The sequence below is a fragment of the Manis javanica genome, chromosome 12 (genome assembly GCF_040802235.1).
Source record: "Manis javanica isolate MJ-LG chromosome 12, MJ_LKY, whole genome shotgun sequence".
Classification (NCBI taxonomy): domain Eukaryota; kingdom Metazoa; phylum Chordata; class Mammalia; order Pholidota; family Manidae; genus Manis; species Manis javanica.
Window position 1 is genome coordinate 5,708,451 of NC_133167.1, and position 25,086 is coordinate 5,733,536.

Genomic DNA, 25,086 nt, shown 5'->3' on the forward strand with positions numbered 1-25,086 from the left:
CATTTTAAAACCCAATCAGTTAAAAAGCAAGTTTTTTAACATACTCTTTAACAAACAGACAATAACTCAGTCCATGCTGGGAGTGAAGCAGGCAGTCTTGATTGATATACTCCCAGACCAGGAGGCTGCCATCCTGGGAGGAAATTCAGAGCAGTAATTTCTTGTAAGTAACCCAGAGGACTGATAAGAAACTTAATGTCTCTTCAAAGATAAACATTTTGGGACCACTTAACAGGTGTGCATCCCTAGCCCTTCGTCTCTCAAACACCCATAAAATCCCCTAGACAACACATCACCCACCACCCCGGGCTCTCTTGTCCCCTCCTGGCATGAGCCAGGGGCTCTGTCCTCTCACTTTATCTCTAAATAAAAGCCTCTGCCTTGATCTCCTACCTTGAGTGTTTGCAAAGTTCATTCTTTGACTCCACAACAAAAAGCCCGGCATCAGTAACACACAAAAGACAGAAGCTAAACATCTATTGACATCGTGGTGTAAAAGGACTGATTACCAGCTTTGCAGACAGACTTGAGTTTAAGCCCCATAAGGTATTGCTTATGAGACATTGAGATTCGGTAAGTCATTTGACTTATGTGAACTCCAGTGCCCAATAAGAAACCTGGTTTGGGCTGGGGTACAATTTCAAAGTCACCGAGAATGTATAGAATACCCACAGTCGCTAGAGCAGCTGGGCAATCAGGCTCCCCCCTCCCCGCGAACCCAGCTTCCTTTATCCCCACCTGCTGAGGTCTCCCCCTTCAACTCACCCATTTGATCCAACTCTCTGTTTCTTCCTCGGGCAGCCGGGACACGGTGCGGGGTAAGAAGCGCACCAACTTTTCCTTGATGATGGAAGATGTCAGGACATCCTCCACCTCCACCAGGCTGGCGATCACATCCACTATCTGCCCCGAGCCTTCCACCACCACACAGGGAATTTTACTCTTGATGGAGGTATTGATGGCCTGGGAGAGGGGAAGTGGAGTGGGCCAGACGGAAGAGACACAGATGACCAGCAGAGCCCAGCCAGGGCCGAGGTTCTAGATCGAGTTGGTCCACACATTGATACAGTGACTCACCCTTCCACTCTTTCCTTCGGGGTTTTATTTTTCATCAAAGCAAACCAATGTTTGCAATTGCTTTATAAATGAAAAATGTAAGCCAGTGGTATTATATTCTGGGCTAATACCAAACTCCTTAACAAGGACATGTGTGACTAGCTTTTTCCCATAAATAAGTGCTTTAAAATATCTCGGTATATAATCATTCCAGATGCTACACCACAGATTTCAGTGACAACACTGAGGATGCATTCAGTGGTATCACTGATAGCTTATCTGATAGAGGTCAGCAATATTCACGCTCTTAAGGTAAGAAAATACCTTCAAAGCAGAAGCCACGTATTTTATATTACATTGACTCACATATTTCCCTACTCAAATAATTTCCCCTGTCCTTTTTATTCAAAGAGAATAAAAATATATTTGCTTCTTGGGTAAACTCCTTCCACATTTTTATTTCCTTTATAAAAAGCACAGAGATCAGCACAGGGGAATCAGAGCTTAAGAATTTTAATCACTTGACCTCAAGACAAAGTGATCTACATACAGACGCAGAAGAAACTGTGATGGCCCTTCCTTTAGCCAAGACTGAACGCTTTCCTTAGAGAAGACGTCACCCTTGAAGTGTGTGGTGCTTCATTAGGGCAGGCAGAGGGTTGTTCACAGATGCCATCTGTACCTCTCCACCCGCATTGAAGGTGGGTATGAGGGCTGTGCTGGACGGGGGTGGGGATGGTAGGAGAGGAAGCCGAAAGACAGGGGCTTAAGAGCTGCAGGGACACTTGGCTGGTGTTTCCCGTCTTCTCCCTCCCCTCTCCTAACCCCTGTTCTGTGGGCTGTTATGGGCTGAGCAGGTGCTCCTAGAGAATGCTGTAGAGATGCAGAGCCCTAGGCCTGGAACCGAATTCTAAATCTAACATTTGAGACAGAGAGGGTGAACTAATCAGCTTTCAATACCTCCTCTCCATCTCTTTTCCTCTTTTATGTGTCTGATCCTTCAAGCGTTCACATACTGGCAATTTCACATTTAACAAAATCTCTGTTTCAGTTCTTCCCTGAAAGACTTTATTTACAATAGTCTCAGTACACCTCATAGCAGGTACTAAATAAATACTGTTGATGTACAAATGCAAAGGCCACTATCTATAAAAGAACAAACAGAGAGATGTGGTAGATTATGATTCCAAATACCTTTGCCAGGAATTGCCATAACTCCAGGGGTGCCCTCTGGTAAGGGAGGGGAAGGATGGAGAATCACAGATCTCTCTACTCCAATACTTGTCTTGAAATCAAAATAGCATGGAGGCAATGGGGAAATAGCCAAATCAACATGGAAATTAAAGGAAGGTTAAAAATTACTTTCTTGTGATATCCTATTCCTAGAAAAATGAGATCTTGAAGATGATGCTCATGCCTTCATCCTGACTAAAACGCAGTCACACTGATGCGTTTTTAGAAGTCAAAGAGGCCTGCTGCAGACAAGCTGAGCTCACTAATATCGGAGTCTGCATGGGTGGGGTGGGAAGCTCAATGCTGGAAGTACAGAGTCATTCAGGAAACTCTCTGTGATCTCCGAATTGCTTAGGGTTTGGGAATCCCCCAGGAGAGGGCATCCTTGCAGGCCCAGGAAGCACGTGGATGGCTTTAGGTGGTCTGGGAGCACCTATCTGGGGGCAATCTGTGGGTGTGTGATCCCAGCTCATCCCTATGCAGATGGGGTGGGCCAGGGGCTTCCAATACGCATGCAGATCACCATGAGTTACTGATAACTCTTCTCTTTGTCAGGTTGACAGTCAAACCATCACCAGGTATCCGGGCCCTTCGTGGCCTTCCAGTCTCTCCCCTCTAAGCCAGTTAAGGGACCATTACAGGACAGAAACAATGCTACCTACTTGCTATAGCAAAAGAAATTAGGTTAGATTCGGTGAGCCCCAAAGCCCTGGAAATACATATTTGTTGAGTAAGCTTGTTGACTGATCTTCTAGAAAACTAAATGAAGACTCACCTTCAAAGTCTCTTTTCCACCTCCTTGGGCAAAACACACAATGGGGATCTTGCCGCCGTAGTTGGAATCTGTAAAACATAAAACATAAGACTTAACTTTGGGCTCTTCAGAAATACTCGCCTACCTCCAGGGAGAGGTGGACCAGGAGTCTCTGCCCCAGGAGCCCAAGCTGTGGAGTGGCGGCTGCAGATCTCACAGACTTGGCATTGATCTGCCCATTGGTCACGAAAGACACATCTCTGTGCCCCAAACTCATAACAGCAGGACATGGTTTGAATTTGTTACTGGTATTTAAAATGCTACAATCTGTGGATTATTTAATTACTAATACATAAGGCCAGGTTCAAGTTTATCCTGAAAATAATTACACTCTCACTTATTTGCACAAACCTATGCTTTCTTGAGTGGGTGAAAAATGTGTATAACTCTACATGCTCTCAAGGGAGAGTACGGCATATACACAGGTGTTCCCCCATGGACATCCCACTGAGAAAGGGAAAAGGCCGAGAGCATCTCCACCCAACAAGTTCCTGTCAGGGAGTCTATAGCTACGTCATGAGGTGGTCTGGTTCCACAACAGAACACGGCAGCAAGAATTTGTCACTTTCCAAGGCAAACACAAGCTTTCACTCAGTTGCTGCATTCTTCCCTTGAGCCCAATGTTGTAAGTGGCCCTATTAGAGAGAATTAGCCAAGATTCAAAGCCAACTGTTAAGCTAGTGGGTTGGTTTTTATCATTTCTACCCAAGCCAACTGCATTGCTTCCTAAGTTCAGGTTTGCCATCATGGATTTTACTTGATCTTAAGTGTTGTGCAAGAGATGGCAGGCTTTCTGTACTGGCAAACCAGAGCGGGACAGGGCAGCACTTATCCCTGCTCCAGCACGTTGCAGGGTACATACCACAGGACCCTGGGCAGGTGCACTCCAAGCATGTTAAAGGAAGAAGAGAGGTAACAGCTCTTCTTGGCGATAGGACACCTCATCGGGGGCGCTCACCATGCTTTACTCAACAACTGGTAGCTATCTGGCTGCCTCTGCTCTTGGTATTATGTGGGCCTAAGGTCCCACTTCCTGAATACTGACCTTGAATAGTGCGCTCAGAGATGTACTTCTCTAGCTGATTGCGGAGCTTCGCTTCCACGGTGGGATGCCCGTGGCAGCCATTGTCCACGAGCAGCAGATGGGTGTGATTGTTGTCCAGGATGTACAGGGGGTCTCTCTTAAAGTCATCCATAATGTACTGAGCTGAAAAATAGCCCTGAAAAGTACAGAGAAATTTGTCTTTGAGATTTATTTGTGGCCCAAGAAGCATGCTGATATTTTTATATGTTCATATTAAAGCCAACGCTTTGGGTTCAGCTAGTGATGCCTCCTCCCAGATTGCTAAATTCAGAAGGGAGTTAAAGATTTTATAGCACAGCCTTTCAATTTAAATATGAAGAAATGAAGGTTCAAAATGGTTGGATCACTTGCTTATTATCACATAAATGTGACAATGTAAGGATTCAATTCCCAATCCAGTACGTGTTCCATCTCCCTGTTCTCTTTTATGTAAATTCACTGAAGCTGATCACACCCAGGAAAGAGTGTATATGTGTATGTGTGTGTTTGTGTGTCAGTGTGTGTGAGTATCCAGGTAGGGTAGACATTGACATGCACACATACGTATTTGTCTGGGATCTATCATATGCCAAGACCTGGACCAGGGTCAGGATTAGAAAACGACTAAGATGGAGTCTGCTCTTCCGAAGTCCATAGTTATGGGACCACAAAGTGAAGCAATCACATAGATACTCTGTCCTAAACACTTGATACTGGAGAGTAAGAAACTGCTGCAGGAGCATACAGGAAGGAGCTCCTGACCCCGGTGTCCCTTTCAAAGGTGTGTACTTTTTAAAGTATTAGGGTTGCATTAAAAGGTGTTTCAATCTGGACTCCAAGAATTCAAGTTGGAAACTCAATGGGGAAAAGAAGGTCACTGACTCTATTAACGACACATATACAATCAGAACAAAGGCAGAGTGAAAAGTGAAATGCACATGCTGCATGAGCTCATACTCTCTCGGTGGCGCTTGCCCAGCCAGGGGCTCCCATCAGGAGAGTCCTGGAAATGACGGATGATGTAACATTCGCAAGTCCTGCGTCCAGGCGTTTGATAGAGGAATCCTACAAATGTCCCTGGAACAAATAATTCTCACTCCATTTATACTCTTCCAGAATACAACATTGATTCCAAAACCTTCACAAGGAAAGAATCACAAAAGGAATGGCCAAAGATCAGGCCCTCTAATGAATAAGAATACAAAAATCCTAACAAATCATTGGCTAATTAAATCCAGCAGGATTGTTAAGGAACAATTAGTGTTGTTTCCAGGACCCAGTCCATTCCATTATGGCTTAAAGGAGAAAAATACCCACCCAACAGATGCAAAAAGACATTCTGTGCTCAACACTCATTCTCGATTGAAAAAATTATAAACCAGAAATAAAAGAATGACGCCTTACGATTCTGTTTTTAAAATATATGTACATTGAACCTTTCACCAAATCCTATTTACTGGTGAAAAAACTAGACTCTTTTCCACTAACTACAGTACCAAGTATCTTGGAGGCCTGTCAGAAAAACCTGCTCTCATCACTGTTATTTAACATTACACTGGACCTTTTACCCAAGGCAACAAAAAGATGAGCATAAAATGCAAGGTATCATTAAATAGAAGAGTTATTTCAAAAGTCACACTATTTACCAATATGGTTGCAAACATAGAACACCCAGAGAACCTGCTGAAAAACCATTAGAACAGGGAAAACAGTTCATAAAATATCTGACTTAAAACAACAGCAAATCTTTATATATATATACACACACACACACCAGCAAAAATCACTTCAAAAATTACATTGAATAAAGGCCCCTTCACAATAATAGCAAAAATACAAAATCTTTAGAAGTAACATCAAGAAGAAATATGAAGGATCTAATGAGGAAAACTGTAAAACTTTCCTGAACGACTCAGCCTTGCATAAATTGAGACATTTCATGTTACTGGAAGAGAGCTTGATATTATAACTACTTCAGTGTTCCTGCATCAGCTTAAAGGTTTCAATGAACCCACTCAGTGAGTGTGAAATTTTACTGCATTGTTCTGTCATGTGACTGTATCCTGACAAAGGGATTTTAAAGTTTAAATAACAAAGACCAATGGAGGCATCAACTATCTTTTCCTGCGTATGTAACGCGACAGTAATTTTTAAAGTGTTGTACCAAGTCAAGGAAAAAAACAGCTGATGTAAGAAAAGAAAAAAAACCCCAAAGAGATCCTCAATATCATGTAAAATTTTAGTGTTTCTGAAATGTGGTAGTTTCAGTCCAGCTAAACTGCTAAACTGGGTCCTGGTCTAGCGATGGTGGGGTTTGTAATGAAGCCATGAGCAAAAAATAACATAGGAAGAGATGGCCAACAAACTTATCGTGAACAACTATCAAGCTCAATTATGTGAAAGACCGAGTGCTGTTGTTCAGGGAGACAGAAGAGATACAAGGAAGTCAGCAAAAATGTTTGTGGTCTCTTAACACATACAGAAGCATGAGATTTTTATAAATTGCTGGAGAAAGAGCAAATTTGTGCCCTTTCTGGAAAACCATTTCAAAATATGTTTCAAGAGCATGAAAACTATTCATGCTAAATGTCCAGTAATCATACTTAAAGCTAATCACTAGGGAATTTAATATTTGGATAAACATATCATTAAAATATTTCTTATAATATCAAGAATGGGTATACACCTAAATATCTAATAATAATAATAATAATAGGGGAATCTTCAGGTAGATTACTGTTCAAACATGAAGGAAAATTATGGAGCATTAAAATGCTATTTTCAAAGATTTTCTGAGAGTAAGGGAAGTATTTACAGTCTGACATAGAAAATTATTAGAACTATATCAATCTAATGCCTAGAAAAGACATACATGTACTGAAGTCTTGATGGTGACCATCACTGAGTTGTGGAATTAAGCATGATTTTGATTTTCCTCATACTTTTCTGCATTTTTCATGCTTTCTGCCATAAGCATGTATTATTTTTAGATATTCAAACTATAGTGCTAGTTGTTAATTCCTTTTATGTTTCTGTTAATGATAACCTCTAGTGACTCAGAATAGTTTTGTAGCAAACATATGCTCTTGTGACTTCCTTGTTTCCTTCTGGGTAGATTACCTATTGTTTAAGGAGGTCTCAACTCACTAGAAATGCTGTTCTCAAACTTTTACACTTGATGCAAAATCCCCTATGTCTACCTTACATTTCAAACATGAAATGTGTGTTGATTACTTTTTACATGGGCTCAAGGGAAACTCTGGAGGTTGGGGGGAAGGTTCACAGCCCCCTGAATGCCAGATTAACCAGGGACCACAGCTTCGATTTCAATTCCTGTGAGTGTGGCCAGGCAATAAATAAAAATATGGTAGCCGAGGCTTGAGGGCCCTGGGGACAGATTCGGTCATGGTTATAAAGAATGGAAAGCCTGACTCCACCATGATACTGCTAGGGACGAATTTTAGTGAACAAAACACATCCATTGGTAACTCCTTCCCAGTTCTTTGATTATGTCATCCTTGTTTCTAATTATCAGCCATGAAGATGTTCCTTCTAAGGCGGACTTCCCCATGAGCCGGCTCCACAGCACGCCTGTGTTCAGGCCAGAGCCCCAGGTCATGGTCTTTCTCCCATGGGACCTGCAGACCTCCCACCCCGCGCTACCTCAGCATCACAATTCCTGATGAGGGTGTCCCGGTTGGAGACCATGCCCCAGGCTGCTATGCCGATGGCCACGATGTTCTCCTCGGAATTCCTGCTGATGGTGTTATCTCTCACCACCTCCCCGATGTACTTCATCAGGCCATAGTGGGTGCCCCCGGTGAGGATCCAAGCACCTGCCAACAAGGAGGAAGAGCAAACGCTCAGCTGGCTCAGAGTAAACTTCCATCCTGTGAGCACAGGCCCCTAAAGACGCCCCCACCCCACGAGCACCAGGACACAGCACTGGCAGCCACACTTTGAATGAGCCTCACCTACAACCGGATGGAGAGAAAGAAGAAGATCTCAGTGTTTCTAAGAGATCCTGGTTTAAAACAAAATACAGTTTCTGGGACCCCTCTAGATCTACATCATCAGGCTGTCCAGAAAGTGGGGTCGCGGAATCTGCATCCTTAACCAGCCTCTCAGGTAAATCTTGCTTGGATAATAAATACCTGGCCTGGACCTTTGAGCAAGTTAGACAGCGCCGCTATGGCCAGCAGAGCGCTCTGCTCCCAGACGCCTACCTCGGCGGATCGGGGTGACCTTCCCTGCATGACCCTGGTGCCTACAATTTAACCTCACTTTATAATTACACAATTTACCACATTGGCATTTTAAGGTTTATAGTCCATGACCTTCACAGTGTCAGGGGTTTTGCAGTTTTTATTTGGGATTTTGCTTTCAAAATTGAAGTAAATAAAACCTACAAAATACTAGTATTACATAGTATTATAATAGCACATTTATATATAATATATATAATACAATATTTATATATGATATATATAATATATAATATGTCCATAATTATAGATATAACATATACATATTTTTTTATATTTTATAATAATAAAATCTAAGCTGGACATGACCCTGGTCTGATACGCTACCCAAGCAGGCACCAGCCTGAGGGACGGTCGCCGGCCTCTCTGGATCAGCTCCAGCCATGGACACCTCAGGAGTCCCAAGACAGCCCTCACCCTCAACCTCCAGAAAGTCCTTTTGTTCATATGTGTCTCCACTCGGTAATTTCACCCCATATTCCGCAGGGACCGTCGGCAAACTCCCTGGACCCCCAGGGACGCTGGGGACGGCAGGGACAGTCCGCACCTTTGGACTGCGCGATGTAAATCAGGCGGCTGAAGATCTTGCGCATGCGCGGCTTCAGGGCGAAGTTCCTGGCGCAGCCGGTCACGGAGATGACCAGGTTGGGCGTCTTCAGGTGCCAGTGCTGGGTCAGCAGCTCGTACAGGGTTTCCGCGTCCGTGTCACAGGACAGTCGGATATACTGTGGGGAAGAGGGAAAGCGTCCAGCGCAGCACGTGTCCCGACCTTCCCGGCTGGCCTGCTCCAGCGGGAGGGGGCAAGGGGAGCAGGATCGCAGCTCGGGAGGGTGCTCCTGTGGGCATGGGAGGAAAGTGGGCCAGGGGTGTGGGTGCCCCTGAAGGCCCCCCAAGCCTCCTAGAGAGCGTGGGAGGCTATCCTAAAAGCAGTAAGCCAACTGTAAGGTGCTGCCGGACAGCAAGGGATTCACATGCTGCGGAGTCCTCCAGCCTAGGGCTGACTCAGTGAGGGACGACGCGGAGGAGCAGAGGGCTCTGGGGGGCACGAGATGGCTGCCCACCCTGGGGCAGAGGCCACGGGGAGACAGCAGTGCAGGAGCGGCCAGCTTCCAGGGCTGCAACCCAGGGGCTCAGGGACACGAGGAGATGAGGCCCACACTCCCCGCTGCCTGCGACTCTGCCCTTGAGACACAAGAGGATTTAAGGACACGCACTTCCCAATCACTAAGCGTTGCAAGACCCCATGTAAGGCCGTGCAGTGTGGGTGCACACAGAGAAATGTCACCTTATTCAGAGCCACATATATATTCTCAGGAATGCCATACACCAGACTAGCCAGACATTTCACAGAAGTCTTCATGGGCCTTTCCTACTGGTGAGGGCCAGTGTGGATGTTACCTGACTGCCCACAGTGTGGGTGGAGAAAGGCCTCTGGCTGATCAGCCAGTCGCCATCAGTCCAGGTTTCCATTCGCACATACCTAATCACAGCTTCTTTACTTCTACAAGGTTTATCTTACTCTGCAATAGGTCTTGGATTGACTGCCCATTTCTCCCACCTCCATGCCATCGGACAGCTCAAGGTAACCCAAGCTGGGCAGGTACATGACTCAGCCAGTGGAAGTAGAAGACCGTTGCTCACCTTCCCTTTCTTCCCCAGAGTCTCAAACTGAATATCCCCAAAGGCATCGGTTGGAAACTCCTTGGTGTGCTTCTTGTAATTCCATTTCTCGCTGTGGCTGGTCTGGGTGCCTTCTATGTGCTGGCTCCGGGCGTAGCCACACTTGCACACACTTTCCCTGGGCGGAATGATATCCACAGGAAGGAACGGATTTCATTAAACCCACCGAATAGTTGACCACATTGTGAGAATGAACCACATGTTATTAGCTTAAACACAAAAGAGGCTTGACCATCAAATCTTATTTTCAGAGTACTTTCATCATCTCGGTTGTTTAAAATCTATCTTGGTGTTTTATCCCTGCTTTCTATTGTCCGTCCACCCAAAGGTTGACTCTGTATGGAGATCAGGATATGAAGAGAGCAGACCTGCCCTCCCAGAGTCTGTCCTCTGCATGGGTAGCCATGAGGTTATTGCGGGATCAAGTCTCAGAAACCTGGAGACTATTACTTTCCTCCATGGCTCGTAACATGCAGAAGCCCTGGGCTGGGTCTCCATGCTGTGGTACCAGCCCTGCCCGTTTGCACAGCAGGTCAACGCTCTTCTGAAGTGCAGTGCACCCTCCTTCCCGTTGATGGTACTCTTGGGAGAGAGGCAGCCCCGGCGGGGGCCCAAAGCATCCCAGAGCTTCCTTTCCACACTGGACGTCAGCTGTTTGGGAGACTTTCAATAATATGGGCTAGCCAAGGACAAACTGTGCGGTAAATGAACACTATTTCTTCCCATTAAAAGTGCAACAGAATGAAATTTAACTGTTCAGTGACACATATGCATGATAGACAATCAGAAGGGGATGAAGATGGGCAGTAAGTGGTAAGCCTCTTCTCTTTCTCCTTCCCAGGATACTAATCAACAAACAGGGATTGAAATCTGCTCTGAGCCAGACCTGAGCTGAGCTCCATGGCATCCAGAAATTAGTGGGATGGGATTCCTGCCCTCCTGTTGTTTGCAATCTCTTGGGAACGGCCAAGGACAGTACCTGGGAGGTTGCAGCGAGGACCAAAGGAGCACCTTTTATCCCAGCGCAATCGCTCTCCTGCCAGGTTTGCTAAGAGGCGTGGGTAAGATGCAGAGCATCCTGCGGAGTCTGGCACGTGGCACATGCTCTGTCAATGACTTTCAGGTTCTGCTGGTGCCATACATGCAAATCAAGGAGCAGCAAAGGCAGTGGCAACAGAAAAGAAGCAAAAGTGTGGGGAAAAAAATCTACTAACATATGCCTTGACTACCTGGTTCCTCTGTCAAGGGCTGTGTTGCATCCTGAGGGGCATGGTCTCCAAAGAGATGAAAGGCCCTGTGGCGCCAGCAGCTCTCCCTGTGAGGCACTGCTCACCTGCTCCCAGTTCTTCCTCCATGTCCCACCCACTTGCATCTCCCTGTTCTTTCTCCCATCAATCTTTGGACAAGATCAGAGGGTGCTAAGAAGTCAAGGGGGCCATGGCCAGTGGAGAAAGAGAACAGAGAGTTCTGTCTCAGAAGGCTGGACAGTAGCTGAGAGGCATGTTTGGCCCCTGAAACACGCCAGAGGGGCAGAGGTCCCCTTTTTTCTGAGAGTAAAGGAATAATGGAATAACAGAGAGCCACCACCAGTGAGTGACCAAATGTCCTGGCTTGCCCAAGACAGTCCCCATTTATACCTGTTGCCTAAGCCCTCACAGGATCATGTCTCCATCTCTCTTATCAGTGTCCCAGGTCTCATAATAAAATATGTGGTCACCCTAATCACTGACATGCTAGAAAAGGCAACCCTCCCCCTCCCCCCGGCAGATGTGGACCTCTGACCCCTAGCATACTTGTACAGTACACAGCCTGGGCAACCTGTAGCAAGGATGCCATGTACAGACTGGGTCAAATAAAGGTATATGAACAGGAAATCTATCAGGGTTTGCTTTCAGCTGGCTCTGTTTATCTTATATTGTCTGTTCCTGGAACATAGGGCATTCAGCAGATATCCATTGAATAATGAAAGAATAAACATTTAAATGAATACATTAGTTGGTCTTCTTATAAACTGTTTTCATCCTTATCCATTCTCAGAGATTTTCGTAAAGTAAGTATGCTATGCTTCCAGATGGTGGGCATAAGTGTACATAGCTGTCATGGCCATTCTCAAGGCCTTCTCCACCGATGAGCTTACTTGACAGATGGTGAAAATGCTGAATCAATTCTAAACACACTTTTTGGTAGCAGATCACATTTCCACTTGACAAAATGATAATAGCAATATACTTTTCTCTGACAGCTTCTAAAAATACAATAGGAGGAGGAGCTAGTCACCTGGTAAGCACATTTTGATGATGCTCCAGAGGCAGATGGGTTGTGACCAAGATTCTACTACCTGGAAGCAATTGGCTTCAATTGTGTTACATGCAATGAGTTACTCTGCTCATTGAGATCTCTGTGAATTACTGGAAGCCCGAGGTAACTGCCAAAGCCACACAATAAAGAGCTTTTATGTTGAGGAACAGAAGTATCCTCACCAGCAACTCACTCTACTGCAGATGAGACTGTGAACGGCCCATCAGCATGGGGCCCTGCTGGAGACTAAGCATCTGATGGGAGCCCGGGGAGACTCGCCCTGCCCCCCAGCCTCATCTATGCTGTTGGATGGGTACTAGCCTGTTCATACGCCCAATGCTGCAGAACTGTCCACAGATGAAGGGCCCAGAGGCAGGAAGTTAATCCAGGATTGACAGGAACCCCTTTCTTGGGAATTTGGAGTTAGGGCCAAAACAGCTGCTCCCCCGTCTCCAGGTCTAGGCTGGGACACAGGAGATCTGAGCAATACAACACAAGTGCATCTATGCAGAGGAAGAAGAAAGCAGGTGTGCGGGGAGTGGTGGAGACAGAAGGGAGACAGAGAAGACATCACGAGTCCCCACATGTTCCAGGCAGGTTCTCACCTTCCCAAGCACCTAGCCACTCCTATCATTCAGGTTCTGTGTGGCAATCCTGTTTCCTTAAATCAACCCTTTTAGGTCATGCTAGCTCAAGTTCCTTGTAACCAAAAGTTTTAAATACAACAAAGTATGGAAACTATCTGTATTCAAAATATATGTCAGACTTTCAGTATGTTCTAGGGCTATAAAAATTGAGCGAGAGCCTGGATCCAACATCAAGCCCCCAGCAGCAATCTTGCCTCCTCTTTGGAACAGTTGTCTGGGGACTTCACAATCTCCTCTGTCCTTTCTCTTAGTCCCAGGGCGCTTCCAGAGGCAAGGCTGCGCACCAACAGTCCCAGCGTCCTCCCCACCAGGGTCCCGCTTGGCTTCCTCACCTCCCTCCTTAGCTGCTACCATCCCACCACCCCTTGGGGCTTGTCCACGCCCACCCAAGCTCACTGCAGGATGGGGAGAGAAGTCCTTGTCCCACCTGTCCTGGCTACACCTGGAGACAGCTCTTGAGCCCTTTACCCTTCTAGGGGGAGAGGCGTGTCTCAGGTGACCAGGATGGAGACCATCTTGATGGTCTGTGGGCTGATAGCCTTCCAAGCACCAACGTGCATGAACAGGTTCACAAATGGAGAAGAGGCCAAGGAAGGCATTAGGAGCACAGATACCTGGAGGAGGGTCAGGGTGACAGAGGAGAGAAATGGAGCAGACGAGGGCTTATCAGGACTCTAGGTCTACCTCTCAGACCAAGCCTGAATTCTATACAGCTATACTGTCAGTAAGGCAGCCACTAGCCAAGTGTGGCTATTTAATTTTATATTTAAGTTACTAAAATTAATTCAGTTCCCTGGTTGTACTACCCACATTTCAAATGTTCGACAACCACATGTGGCAAGTGACTACCACGTTGGGCAGTGCAGGCACAGAACAGTTCCATCAAGGCAGAAGGTTCCACTGCGCGAGCAGCTACGGTGGAAGTGGAGCTCCTCCTTTCTACCTGGGACCCAGCAGGGCCAAGGCACTGAGAACTGAACGGCGCGGCCCAGATCCTGGGCTTACCGCCTCAGAAGTGTCAGGAGGCAGCCCCCAAGCTGGGCAGCCATGTCTCAGAGGGCACCTGGCAGCAGGGGCAATAGTTGGGCATCCCTGCCCAGTGACCACTCGAGAAACAGATTTCCACAAGGGTTTAGTGGCAGTCTGGGCTTGGCACTTAAGAGGCAACCCCAGGGATTTCTTGGGGTGACTTTGGACAGCCCACGTCGGCTAGAGCGGCAAGTGGCAGTAAAACTGGAGTCTCCACATTATAAGTCACTTCACTTGGTTCTCTTGTCTGATGGGTAATTTAGATGACCCAGAGTATTCCACTACCTATGGAGAGATAAAAATAATACATATGGGGATGTTCAAAGAGTATAGAGTCTTGACCCTGGTCTACAACCTTGTGTCCCTCCTGAGATGGGAAGTGGAAGACTCTGAGGCGTCCCTGTCCTCTGCTTGTGTCGTTGAGGGCGGGGGTTGCTCACCACATAAAACTGCCCTTGTTTTGGGCCATATGGGGCTGTAATCAAACACTATAATGTAAACAGCTATGGGTTAACCTGCCTTGCATCCATTTCTCCTTTGGCTGGTAAGAGCACCCTGATTTTCCTCTGTGAAATCACCCCTTCCCACACTGGGTCCATGTGGACACAACACCCAAGCCTCGCCAATCAACATGTTCCCCCTCCACCCCAGAGACTAGTTTAGACGTAGTCACATGGCCCACGCCAGGCCAGTAAGAGCCACAAATATCAGCGCAGGACTTGTGGTGGACTTTCTAAGAACGAAGCCCTCTTTCCCAGACTAGTAAATGGGAACCTGATAACATGTCAGCCAAGGTATAGCTGCCATTCTGCCCACACTGGTGAGCAGGCTGCCCTCCCAGAGATCAGCAGGCACAGCAGGCATGGGGGTGGGGGGCATGGTGACACTGCGCTCTGGATCTGGCCGTGCTTTGCAGCCGCGAAGTCCCATCGTCGCCCTTCCACGCAAGCCAATTAGATGGCAGATCTGCGTCTCAGAAATTGCTGATGAAAAGGGTCTGCCTGAGGCAATTCTTAGAAAACGGGAGTAGGAGATAGAAAAACACACAACCTAGGAACCAGAATACCTGGGTCCATCCCTCATCTATTTCCCACTGGCCATGTGACCTTGGGTAAAATACTGAATGTCACTGGGCCTCACATGCCTTTCTGTCCAGTGATAACAGCAGCTGCCCTGAAGGAGGGCTGTAGAGTTAGCAATCAAGTGTAAAGTCCCGTGACATGGTAAACACCCAGGAAATGTTTGTTGAATGAATGAATGAATCCAAGCTGGTTTTTCTACCAGCCAAACAAATGGCGTAACAGTAAAACCATTCACTGAAAAATGCAGGAAATAAATAGCTGACTCATGGAGTTTATGACTCATGATGAATAAATTTACACCAATGACAAGACAGAGAGTCTGTCTTTCTGATGTTCATTTTCTGATTCATCCAAAGTAAGAAAACACATTTTTTACAAACCTATTATGCTCCGAGGCACGGGGGTGGGTATTTTATGTGTTATCCCATGGAATCTTCAACACAACCCATGAGGTGTACTTTGCTAGCCTTTTAAGATAAGAGAATTTGGTTCAGAAAGGAAAATAATTGGCTCGAGGTCATGCAGTGAGCAGGCAGCAAGCTGGGATTGATCCTGGCTGATTCTAAAGCCTTTGCTTATTACACCCTTCCTGTGCTCACTGCCTCCGGTCAACCCAGGGGCATTGCTTTAATTATGAACCACAGCAGCAACTCTCCAACCAATAGCTACACTTTGTTCTATCCCCAGCAGGCAAAATAGGAAAGGTGGAGACGAACAGATGAAAAGAAGGAAGAACTGAAATGGCTTCAGGAGGTCCGGGAGGGATCTCTCTGGGGGAACGGTCGGCAGTCATCCAACCACCAGCAATGCTCATTTGCTCACACTCACTGAGGACTTCAGTGGGCAGCGCTGCAAGGGGCTGCTCCCCGGGGCTTTTAGAACCCTTGATGTTCCAAAGCATGAGACGCAGAGGAGATGAACACCCAATTGGGTGGGAAGGCCCAAAAGTCAACAGCCTGAGGGAGGAGCCACCCAGATTGCACATGCGCACATGCCTGGTGTCGCCTGCCAACCTCTATATAAAACAACAATCTTCATTGCCATGGCTACTCAGGTGGGCTACCAGGCTCGTGGGAATACTGAAGGGGCGACAGCCTCTCTTGGAGCCTTGACCACCTACTGCCAAAGCTAAAAATATAAAACAAAATGATACACTTTGGGGACCAACTCCAAGCTACTTGCCAAATTCTTCCTGCTCACACACCATTTCTGAGAACTGCAAGATGAAAACAACTTTAATAATGAACTAGTGAGCATTTGTTTGTTATAATAGTTGTTAATAATTTATTTTTGAACATGGAAGCAAAATCCAAGAGAAAATCATTGCTTACGTGGCCTTGGAATCTTTGGTAAAGAAGACACATTCCCGTTTCTTAAAATTTGCTTGAATAAAATTCACTAAGTCCTTTGGAGAAAGAACATGGGACAACACATTACTAATTTAATCTCATCCCCTCCTGTTATCAGTGAGTACTAAAAATGACCTCAACCAACTTCAAAGGTTTTAAGAAATGTACCACATATTCATAGCATTCAGCATCTATTCCTGCTTTACACAAATTTTTTTAAAAGAGGCAATTAAATTTTTATAACAAAATGCAAATTTTTCTAAAAGTTACTTGGAATTATCTTGCAATAAATGTCATTATACACATACAAATTATGTTTTTCCAGCTCTAACGCTGCTGGGGGGATATAAGCATTTGTTGATAGTTTAGTATAAATAATGCATCAGTGCAGATTCCCATTCATCTTACATTTGCTTTTCAAAAGAAGATATACTCCAAAGACTCCTTCATACTTGTATTTGCGCCCTTATGGGTAAGGCTTATCCTAATTCTGACAACCAGCCAAAAGCCTTTATAAACCAAAGCTGCCCTTGAGATGGCAAAAGAAAACTATCTGGAAACAGATGAAAAAAAACATCAAAAATAACTACCCTCCAAAAAGTGGGAGAAGATATTTGCAACACTTGTTAGTCATCATAGAATTTGTAGACAGAATACATAAAACACTGGATATCACTGAGAATAAGACAGACAACCTAATGGGAAGGTGGCAAAAGACCTGAGCAGGCACTGAATGAAGGAGGATACACAAATACCCATATGTGTGTGAAAAGAAGTTCAGCCTCATCAGTAAGGAGGCGAATGTGAGTGGAGCTGCAAGGAAGGACATGGCATCGCATGCCCACTGGGCTGGAACACTTAGAAAGGCAACTGACACCGAATGAGGATGGAAGGCAAGGTGGGGGGCCTCATGCCCAGTACGGGCGGGAGGATAAACTGGGACAACCTGTCTGGAAAGCTGTCTACCACTGCCAGCCACGTTACACCCCTAGAAATGGCCCATTGTGGAAAGAGAGGTAGGCTGTCCCATGAACAGCCTGCAAGCTCAGAAGGCCCGGCACTAAGGGGTCAGTTTTAGGCAACTGTCTTGTCCTGGGAGACGGGGCTGGCAGCCCAAACCACTTTCTGAGGTCACCGGGCACTGTCAGCTGCCTTTCTCAGACAACATTTTACAAGTTTGGCTTCCCTGCCCGAAGCCAGCCCTGACTCCTCCCCCACAGCGAGGCTGTCACCAGCCAGGCACCACAAAAGGCGGGCGGGGTAGTCTTCTCCTGGGAAGAAGTCCACGGTGCCACCCTTCCCACCCCAACCCAACGTCCTGAGGCATTGGAGAACAGGAGCAACATGCCTTCTTTTCCTGGGCCTTTGAACAAAAGCTTCCCCATAGATCCTCTGCCTTAAACCCAGACCCCACGGCAGGGAGGTGTCCACCTTTGCCCACTGGCCTCAACCCAAAGCACATTTTCCAGAAGCCCCAGCTCACACAAAGAAGGTTCGAAGCTCCTAACAGTAAAACCAAGAGACCTGAGTGTCCACCCCACTTAGGCTGGACGCACATATGCACATGATGAAGGGCTGCAGAAAGAGAAATCCATCAGCCACCACTACACGCGTCAACATGAATGAATCTCAAAGACACAATGGTGCGCAAAAACGAACTCACAAAGGAAATTTATTGTATGATTCCATATATATCAAAACCAGGCAAAACTAAACAGAATCTTGTTTAGGAATGGATATGCAAATTCTAAAATTATAAATAAAAGCAAGGAATGGGTAACACAAACTTCAGGGTGGTGGTCACTGACAGGAGGCTGGGTGACCTACATGGAGGGCACTTGGTGACTGGTGACATGCCAGTAAGATTCTATTCCTTAGGCTGGGATGGGTACAAGTGTTCCTTTTGTTATTCTTCCCTAAGCTGGAAATTTACCTCTGTACATTCTTTTCTATGGACCATAAAAATGTAGAAAGCAAAAATAATTTCTACACTCGTCTGAATGCAAAAATTTTGAAAATCTGTGATGCCCTTTCTTTCTTTGTAATATTTTCTAGCCTCTTAACTAATTCTAAATCCACTTAACACAAATGAAGAAAATACAACAGGTGGGTAAGCCTGTATCAATGATAGTGAAATTTTTTATCGTGGTGATAAAAACGGCTTCGATGCTAAAAAGTCCCTCTGGAAATGCACTTTGCAGAGATGTGTGTTCTCAGAGGGCAAACAGGACCCCCTGGAACTGAGATGTTTTGGGGGGATCTCAGAAGTTCTACTCACAGCAGCTGCCTGAATCTCTGAGGGGGCATCTGCAGGAATTGAGGGGAGCAGACAAGCCACCCAGAAATCCCAAAGGGGGCCCGCAGAAGGGTGGCAAGAGAAAGTCAGCCTTCCTCCGCCTCCCAGAGGGACAATGCTGCATCCAGGCGCCGTCTGGGAGGCCTGTTCTGCACCCCCAGGGTTCTCTCGCAGCTTGAGGCTGGCACAGAGTGTTGGAGCTTTTAGTCTACTGTTTATTTCGCACAGGGCCAGGGCTAAGGTGAGAGCAGATGCAAAATCTAAGGAGGCATGGGAGTGGGCAGTGGGCAGTGGGCAGTAGGCAAGGGCAGGGCGGCGCCCAAGAGCCAGTGCCTCCTTCAGTACGCAGGGTGGCACAGGCAGGCTTTTGCTTGCTTGCTTATTTTCCTATAGCCCCTGATGTACCACAGAGCCAGCCCCATGCAACCACCTGACCGATCAAAATACTGCTGTGCTCAGCGCCCCAGAAGCCCTACACTCCCAGTACCTCCTCCCTGGTTTCCCAAGCAGCCACCAGCCTGACTTTCAACACCACAGCCAAGGGGAAGCCTTGGCACCTGCAGAACCTCGTCCTTACTTCCTGACAAGTGAGAGCAGTCAAGGCCTGAGGGTGCACAGAAGACCCGCGGGAGCTGCCCGAGGTGACCTCAAGGGTCAGCATCGAAGAAGCAGCAGGGCAGACCAGGAGGGCCTTCTGCTGGCCCCCCGCCAGTCCGCGCCCCGGCGAGCAGCAGCAGGGCGTGTCCTTACGTCTGCAAGGCCGCCTGGACGCGGGCCTGGAGGTGGGCCCAAGAGAACAGTTAGGAGCTCCCACAGGAACAGACTCGGACCCACACTCAGACTCCAGCCACAGAGCTGAAGAAAAGGATGTAGATTCAAGAATCATTTCTGGGTGAACCGATGGGACCAAGAAGCAAGGACACAAGCATTAGATAGTAAAATGAATATTAAAAGTGAGGCATTTAACATTTCATGAAAGTCAGTTAACAAATGCATTGCTTGACAACTTACTAAGGTTATTACGACCTTTAAAATAGGAATGCCTGAAAAACAACACAGAAGAGAAAATGCTTCTACACGGACTAAAATAACCCACAGAACAGAGTACTACACGGTGAGATAGGGGCTTTTTGAAGGATGCTGGCCCCCGAAATAAGCCTAACTGCCAAAGCCACGCTTTCCACCGCAGCCGCTGCCCCGGACTCACGCTCTCACTGTAGGACACGTCTGTGCTCCGAGACGCACTGGAGTACAGGGTCCGTGTGCTGTCCGGCGTGCCGTTCCTCCTGTTTCTCATGCTGAGCCTGGCACCCTCAAAGGCCATCTTTCCTCCTGTGGGATGAGTTGGGTGACAAACAGGAAAAGGGCTTCACTGGAGGTTGATCACAAAGCCCTTTCCTCCCACTCTCTCCCTCTCTCTCAGCCACGTGCAGAGTGCCCCCACCACCACCACACTGGGCCCCACGTGTCACCACCCAGGCACCAGACCCTGGACCCTGCTCCTCGCCTCCTCCCTCCTCATCCTCTGCAACAGGCTTGAGTTTCTGTCCTGTTCCTCGGCCCTGATCCCTCATGCCTGGGGCAGGGCCATGGCGGTGTCCCCGAGGGGTGGGACCGTGCATCACAGACCACCGCAGGAGGTCTGCAATGGCTACTGGGAAGTTCATGGACTGGGAGTAAAAAGAATTCACAGAACAGACTGAAACCAGCAGCTGATATCAGCAAGAGGAGAGGGATCCTGGCCCCGATCCCATCTAGCCAAGAGGGAGAAGGCAGGGCCTGCGGGCCAGCATGCTCCGGGTCACTGTGGGACTGCAGGCGCATGGGCCCCGGGGCAGCCGGCAGCCCCCCCAGGCTCAGGAGCAGGCTGGCAGCACAGAAGCCCCAGCGGCCACGGAGACGCCTCCGCCTGCCCTCCGGCCCCCTCAGGCCCGGACCCTCCCCTCACGCGCTGCAGGGCTCTCTGTCCCTCTCGTCTCCCAGACGCTGACAGTCCTGTATCCCAAGGAGCAGAAAAAACAACCGATGGCCGCTCCACATCCACGTGTTTTCTGGGAGACACAGTGAACATGACATTCTAGAAGGAAAGCGTCATCCTTTCTGAATACCCGTCTTCCGGAATCTCCTCCAGCACCAAGCTTGCCAGCCGCCCATGAAGCGCCATCACACCACCTCCAGGCGGCACCGTGTGCAGGTGGCAGTCCCGTGGCCTCACCTACCCCCTCGGCCTCTCTAGTGGCCCCCAGTGGCTAGGGAGCTTGCTTCCCCAGCCTGCCAGCCTGCCCCCTCTCCAGGCCCTGCTCCTCACATGGGACCCACCACCCCACTGGGGCCCCACCCTCTGTCTGGGACCCTCTTCCCCAAACCCTCCCCATCTGGCTATCTCGTGCTTACGCTCGGGGCCTCCCTTGCACACCATTTCTCCAGGCAGGTGCCCTGTGACACCCATCAGGGATCAGGATCCCATGACCTGTGCTGGCAGTGAGACAGGGACCGTGGGTGTAGTCAGAGTAGGGTGAGGGTCTCCGGAAAAAGCAAGGCAGGATATTTGCAATCAGAGCAATGTAACTACATGGAGGGAAACCCCCTACTAAGTCTCTGTGTTAAACATTCAGCTCTAGAGTCACTCTTCAGTGAGATCAGTTAATATTCCCCAGATAAATAAGAGTAGCACATGTTTTTATTATGCTAATCATTTATAATCATGTGTAAGATTCACCTTAGCATGCTAAAAGGCCCAGGCCTCTGTGCTGTCTTTTCTCCTTCAGATCTGATGAGGTGATTTGGCAAACTGGCAACTAATTTTGCAAGTAAGCCCGGGTGTAAACAACACAGTAAAAGGCTAGAAGGATTCCACCTCAAAGATGAGATTGCATTTTAATACCCAAGAAGTAAAGATATTAGAAATTCTGAACTTAGTCTTTAGCAAACAATACCTCAGCCTACCTTGGGGGCTGAGCAGGTGGCCTTGTTTCATATGCCCCCAGACCAACATGCTGGTGTCTCCGGGAGATCATCAGAGCAGGAAGGTGCTGGTGTTAAGTTAATCCTAAATATTCTGGGACCACTTAACAAGTCCACACCCTTAAGCTTTCTTTCGTGTTCTCAAAAAAATCCTCAACTGCTTATAAAACCCGTAGACAACGCACCACCCCAGACTCTCTCGTTCCCTCCTGGCGTGAGCCGGGAGCTCTGTCCTTTCACTGTATCTCTAAATAAAAGCCTGTACCTTGCTCTCCTGCCTTGAGTGTTTGTGAAGCTCATTCTTCAGCTTCGTGAACAAGAACCCCGGCATCAGTAGGATCTTCTGCTCTCCACCAAGCTCTGGGTGCCCTGCTCTGCTTAACCTGCAGAAGTCAAGCACCAAATCTACCTGCTCAGACTATATCCCCAGAGCCTGGCACAGAGCACAGAGCAGACATGGGCAGGTGTCTATTGAGTGAATAACTAACATGAACAAATAACGCCCCACACACTCTCCAAATCCTCCCCTGGTTGTCAGGCTGCTTCCACAGTGCCTTGCACACCCCCTGGACGTGGAAAGGCCTGAACCCCACACTCAGGCCACACTGCTCCAACCAGGTGTCCCTCCCACCTGGCCTCAAAACTCCCCACCCCACGGAGACTGGAAGCCTCTTTAAAACCCACTCAGAACAGTTCGTCCGGGTTGTTTAAAGCCATGAGTGCTTCCTTTACTTACCTCCCCAGACATTCCAAAGTGAGGCTCAGACTATTAATCGGTACTTTACATACATCATTGTAAAACCGCAAATCAATCCCACAAGGTATTTACTGTGATCCCCATACACCAAATTGCTTCTAAGTAGGGCACCAACTGCCAGGAAATGATTTCATTGACCTCACGGTGGAAAAACTGCTTATTTCACTGCAATGGAAAAAGTGTATATTTTTGCTCTTTAATTACTGTCAGTCAAACAAGATTGGGAAAGCCACGTGGGATGGGCAGCAAACAGCCTGGCCGGCACCCCCAGGGCCTTCAGCGGGTACTGGATCCTGACTGGCTTCTGAGGCCGGCTGATGTTCAGGTTGCCTGATCATGAGTCTGGGTGTTCTTTACAATGTCGTGCATAACAGGTCTTCCAGACAGACTGCTTATCAATCATCTCAACACACTTAAGGGTCAGGCTTGTGTGTGGGAGAAGCTGGGGCCTCAGGACCAAGGACCGGGGGAAAGGTAGGCAAGTCCCCAGCGAGGGCCCAGAGAGGGAGAGGAGAGGGTCCGCAGGGGACCCCTGGGAACCGCAGGAGAGGGCGAGGGAGTGGGAGCAGTGGGACGACCGCCATGAGGGAAGGAGACGTGAACGCCGGCCCGGGGGCATCGGCCAGCGTGGCACAAGCTAGGTAGACGTCATGAGACCACACCACTAGGGCGACGGTACAAGGCCCAGTAGAAAAGTGATCAAAGGGTAAAGATCCGCAGCCACCAAACAAATTAACACAAAGCTGTAGTAAACACAAAAATACATCTGTGCTTTTGCTCAGCCTCCCTTGTAATAAAAACCCAACACCAATGAAACGCCAAGAGGAGATGTTTCAGCTGATAGTATTTGATGCCGGGAAGAAGGGGATGAGACAGACACTCTCATGATCAGGTGGGGGCAAAAACCACTTTACTGCCTGCAGAGCGATTGGCACTAATACAGCAAGGTGTTTAAATATCCCTGCTGGCCCAGTGAATTGGCTTTGGAGAATCTAGGTAAAAGACATGAGAAACACGTAAGAAAATTGTACCCCAAAGATGTTCATCTCTGAGTTATTCATAACAGGGATAACTGGACACACCTACGTGTCCATTAATAAGGAGACATTCCAGCCTAAAGTGAAAGGAGAGTGCCGTTAGGAAGGTGTATTTTAATGACATGGAGAAACTACTGATTCCTTGTGAGTAGGAAAGAACAGCAAGAGGCAGGAAATCCTAGTGGTTAAGAGCTCCGGCGTTAGACACAGTGAACTTGGGTTCATCCACTAACCGTGCGACCCTCTGGGCTTCCTGACAAAGGTGCTGACACACCGCGTGCCTCTGGGAAGGCAGCTGTGGCTGCAGGGAATGTGAATGCGGTATGTATGGGTGAGGGCACGTGGAAATAAATACACCCAAAGGTTACCATTCTATCTGTGAAGGGAGGGCCTATGGGTGACCTTCATTTTATTCTTTTACTTATATTTATTAAAATTAATTTGCTTATCGAAAGTAACCTTGCTTATGTAATCTGGAAAATAGTTTTCATAAACAGGGAAAGTACCTGGAGGCTGGGCAAGGCCGAGACACCAATGACCTCAACAAAGTCAGTTTCAGCAAGTGGCAGGTGGCGAGAAGACAGTGGTACCTGCCTCCCCTCCCATGGGGCACATGGGGGAAAGGGGGCCATTGGCCAACCTGTTTGCTCTAAAGAGGTGCCATCATGTTTAAATTTGGGGAGAAGAAAACTAGCAGAGATGGAGAGATGACCGTACCAGTCAAATACAATAACCACAATAACAGCAGAGCAGAGAATAGGTCTGTGGGGAAGGCAGGAGCGGTGAAATGAAGACTGAAGATCAAAGGAAGAGACGGTCAGTAGTGGCATAACAAATACTGATGAACGACTTCGTTTTCTTTTCCCCCTCGCACCTCCTATCTTTGAAATTGTTCCTGGACGTGGAGCTGACCTTCACCTTGGTCTAACCTGGCCTGACTCCAATGTCAGAGAAGAAATGCCCATCTGCCCATAGGCAGAGGCTTGCTGGGGACATTGCCTGGGTCTCCAGGGTTCATGCAACTGCCACGTGTAGAGCTGGTTTTAAAAGGGGGTCCTTAGGGCCCCCCTGCTGGGAGGGGCTCTGGGACCCCACCCCACAACAATGGAAGCAGCGCTGCCTCCACTGGATTCACGCGTCCAGGGTCCCAGAGGGCTCCTTCTGAGGAGGGTTTCTGCTGCCTAGGAACAGCTGCAAACACCCGCCCTGGGGTTTCGGGTGCCCTGCTCATTTGTTCCTGGTCACCTGACCCACCTGCAGCCAGGGGAGGCTGCAATGCAGTCTGCTGGATGGATAAGAGAGCCCCTACTTTACTTAAGGAAAAGTAAGTTTCCAGATGGTTTACCAAGCTCTAGAAGTTAAAGGTGATCAATTAGGACTTGAAGGTCCTCATACATCTTGGGAAACACGACTGCATGACCCCAAACCTATAACGTAACACAGCACAAAGTAACCACAATATACAATTCTTAAGCTTGAAGCCTTGCCAGAATCGCCCCTCAGCTGCTACTTCCTT

The 25,086-nt window shown here is 47.7% G+C and overlaps 1 protein-coding gene across 8 annotated transcripts in view; it reads right to left on the reverse strand.

The window, feature by feature from the left end:
• The window catches only part of TRPM8 (transient receptor potential cation channel subfamily M member 8), a 144,210-nt gene that overhangs the window by 69,707 nt on the left and 49,417 nt on the right, over positions 1-25,086 (reverse strand). For all 8 annotated transcript variants that reach the window (XR_012123449.1, XR_005058924.2, XR_012123447.1 and 5 more), the window contains exons 2-9: positions 20,020-20,144; positions 16,499-16,572; positions 10,073-10,229; positions 8,979-9,156; positions 7,830-8,002; positions 4,149-4,323; positions 3,065-3,132; positions 766-963 (exon numbers count right to left, since the gene is read on the reverse strand). Coding sequence is in view for 2 of the 8 variants with exons in the window: in XM_073217954.1 (XP_073074055.1) it covers positions 766-963; positions 3,065-3,132; positions 4,149-4,323; positions 7,830-8,002; positions 8,979-9,156; positions 10,073-10,229; positions 16,499-16,572; positions 20,020-20,136 (1,140 nt within the window). In the remaining 6 variants the exon portion in view is untranslated. The remainder of the gene's footprint in view (positions 1-765; positions 964-3,064; positions 3,133-4,148; positions 4,324-7,829; positions 8,003-8,978; positions 9,157-10,072; positions 10,230-16,498; positions 16,573-20,019; positions 20,145-25,086) is intronic.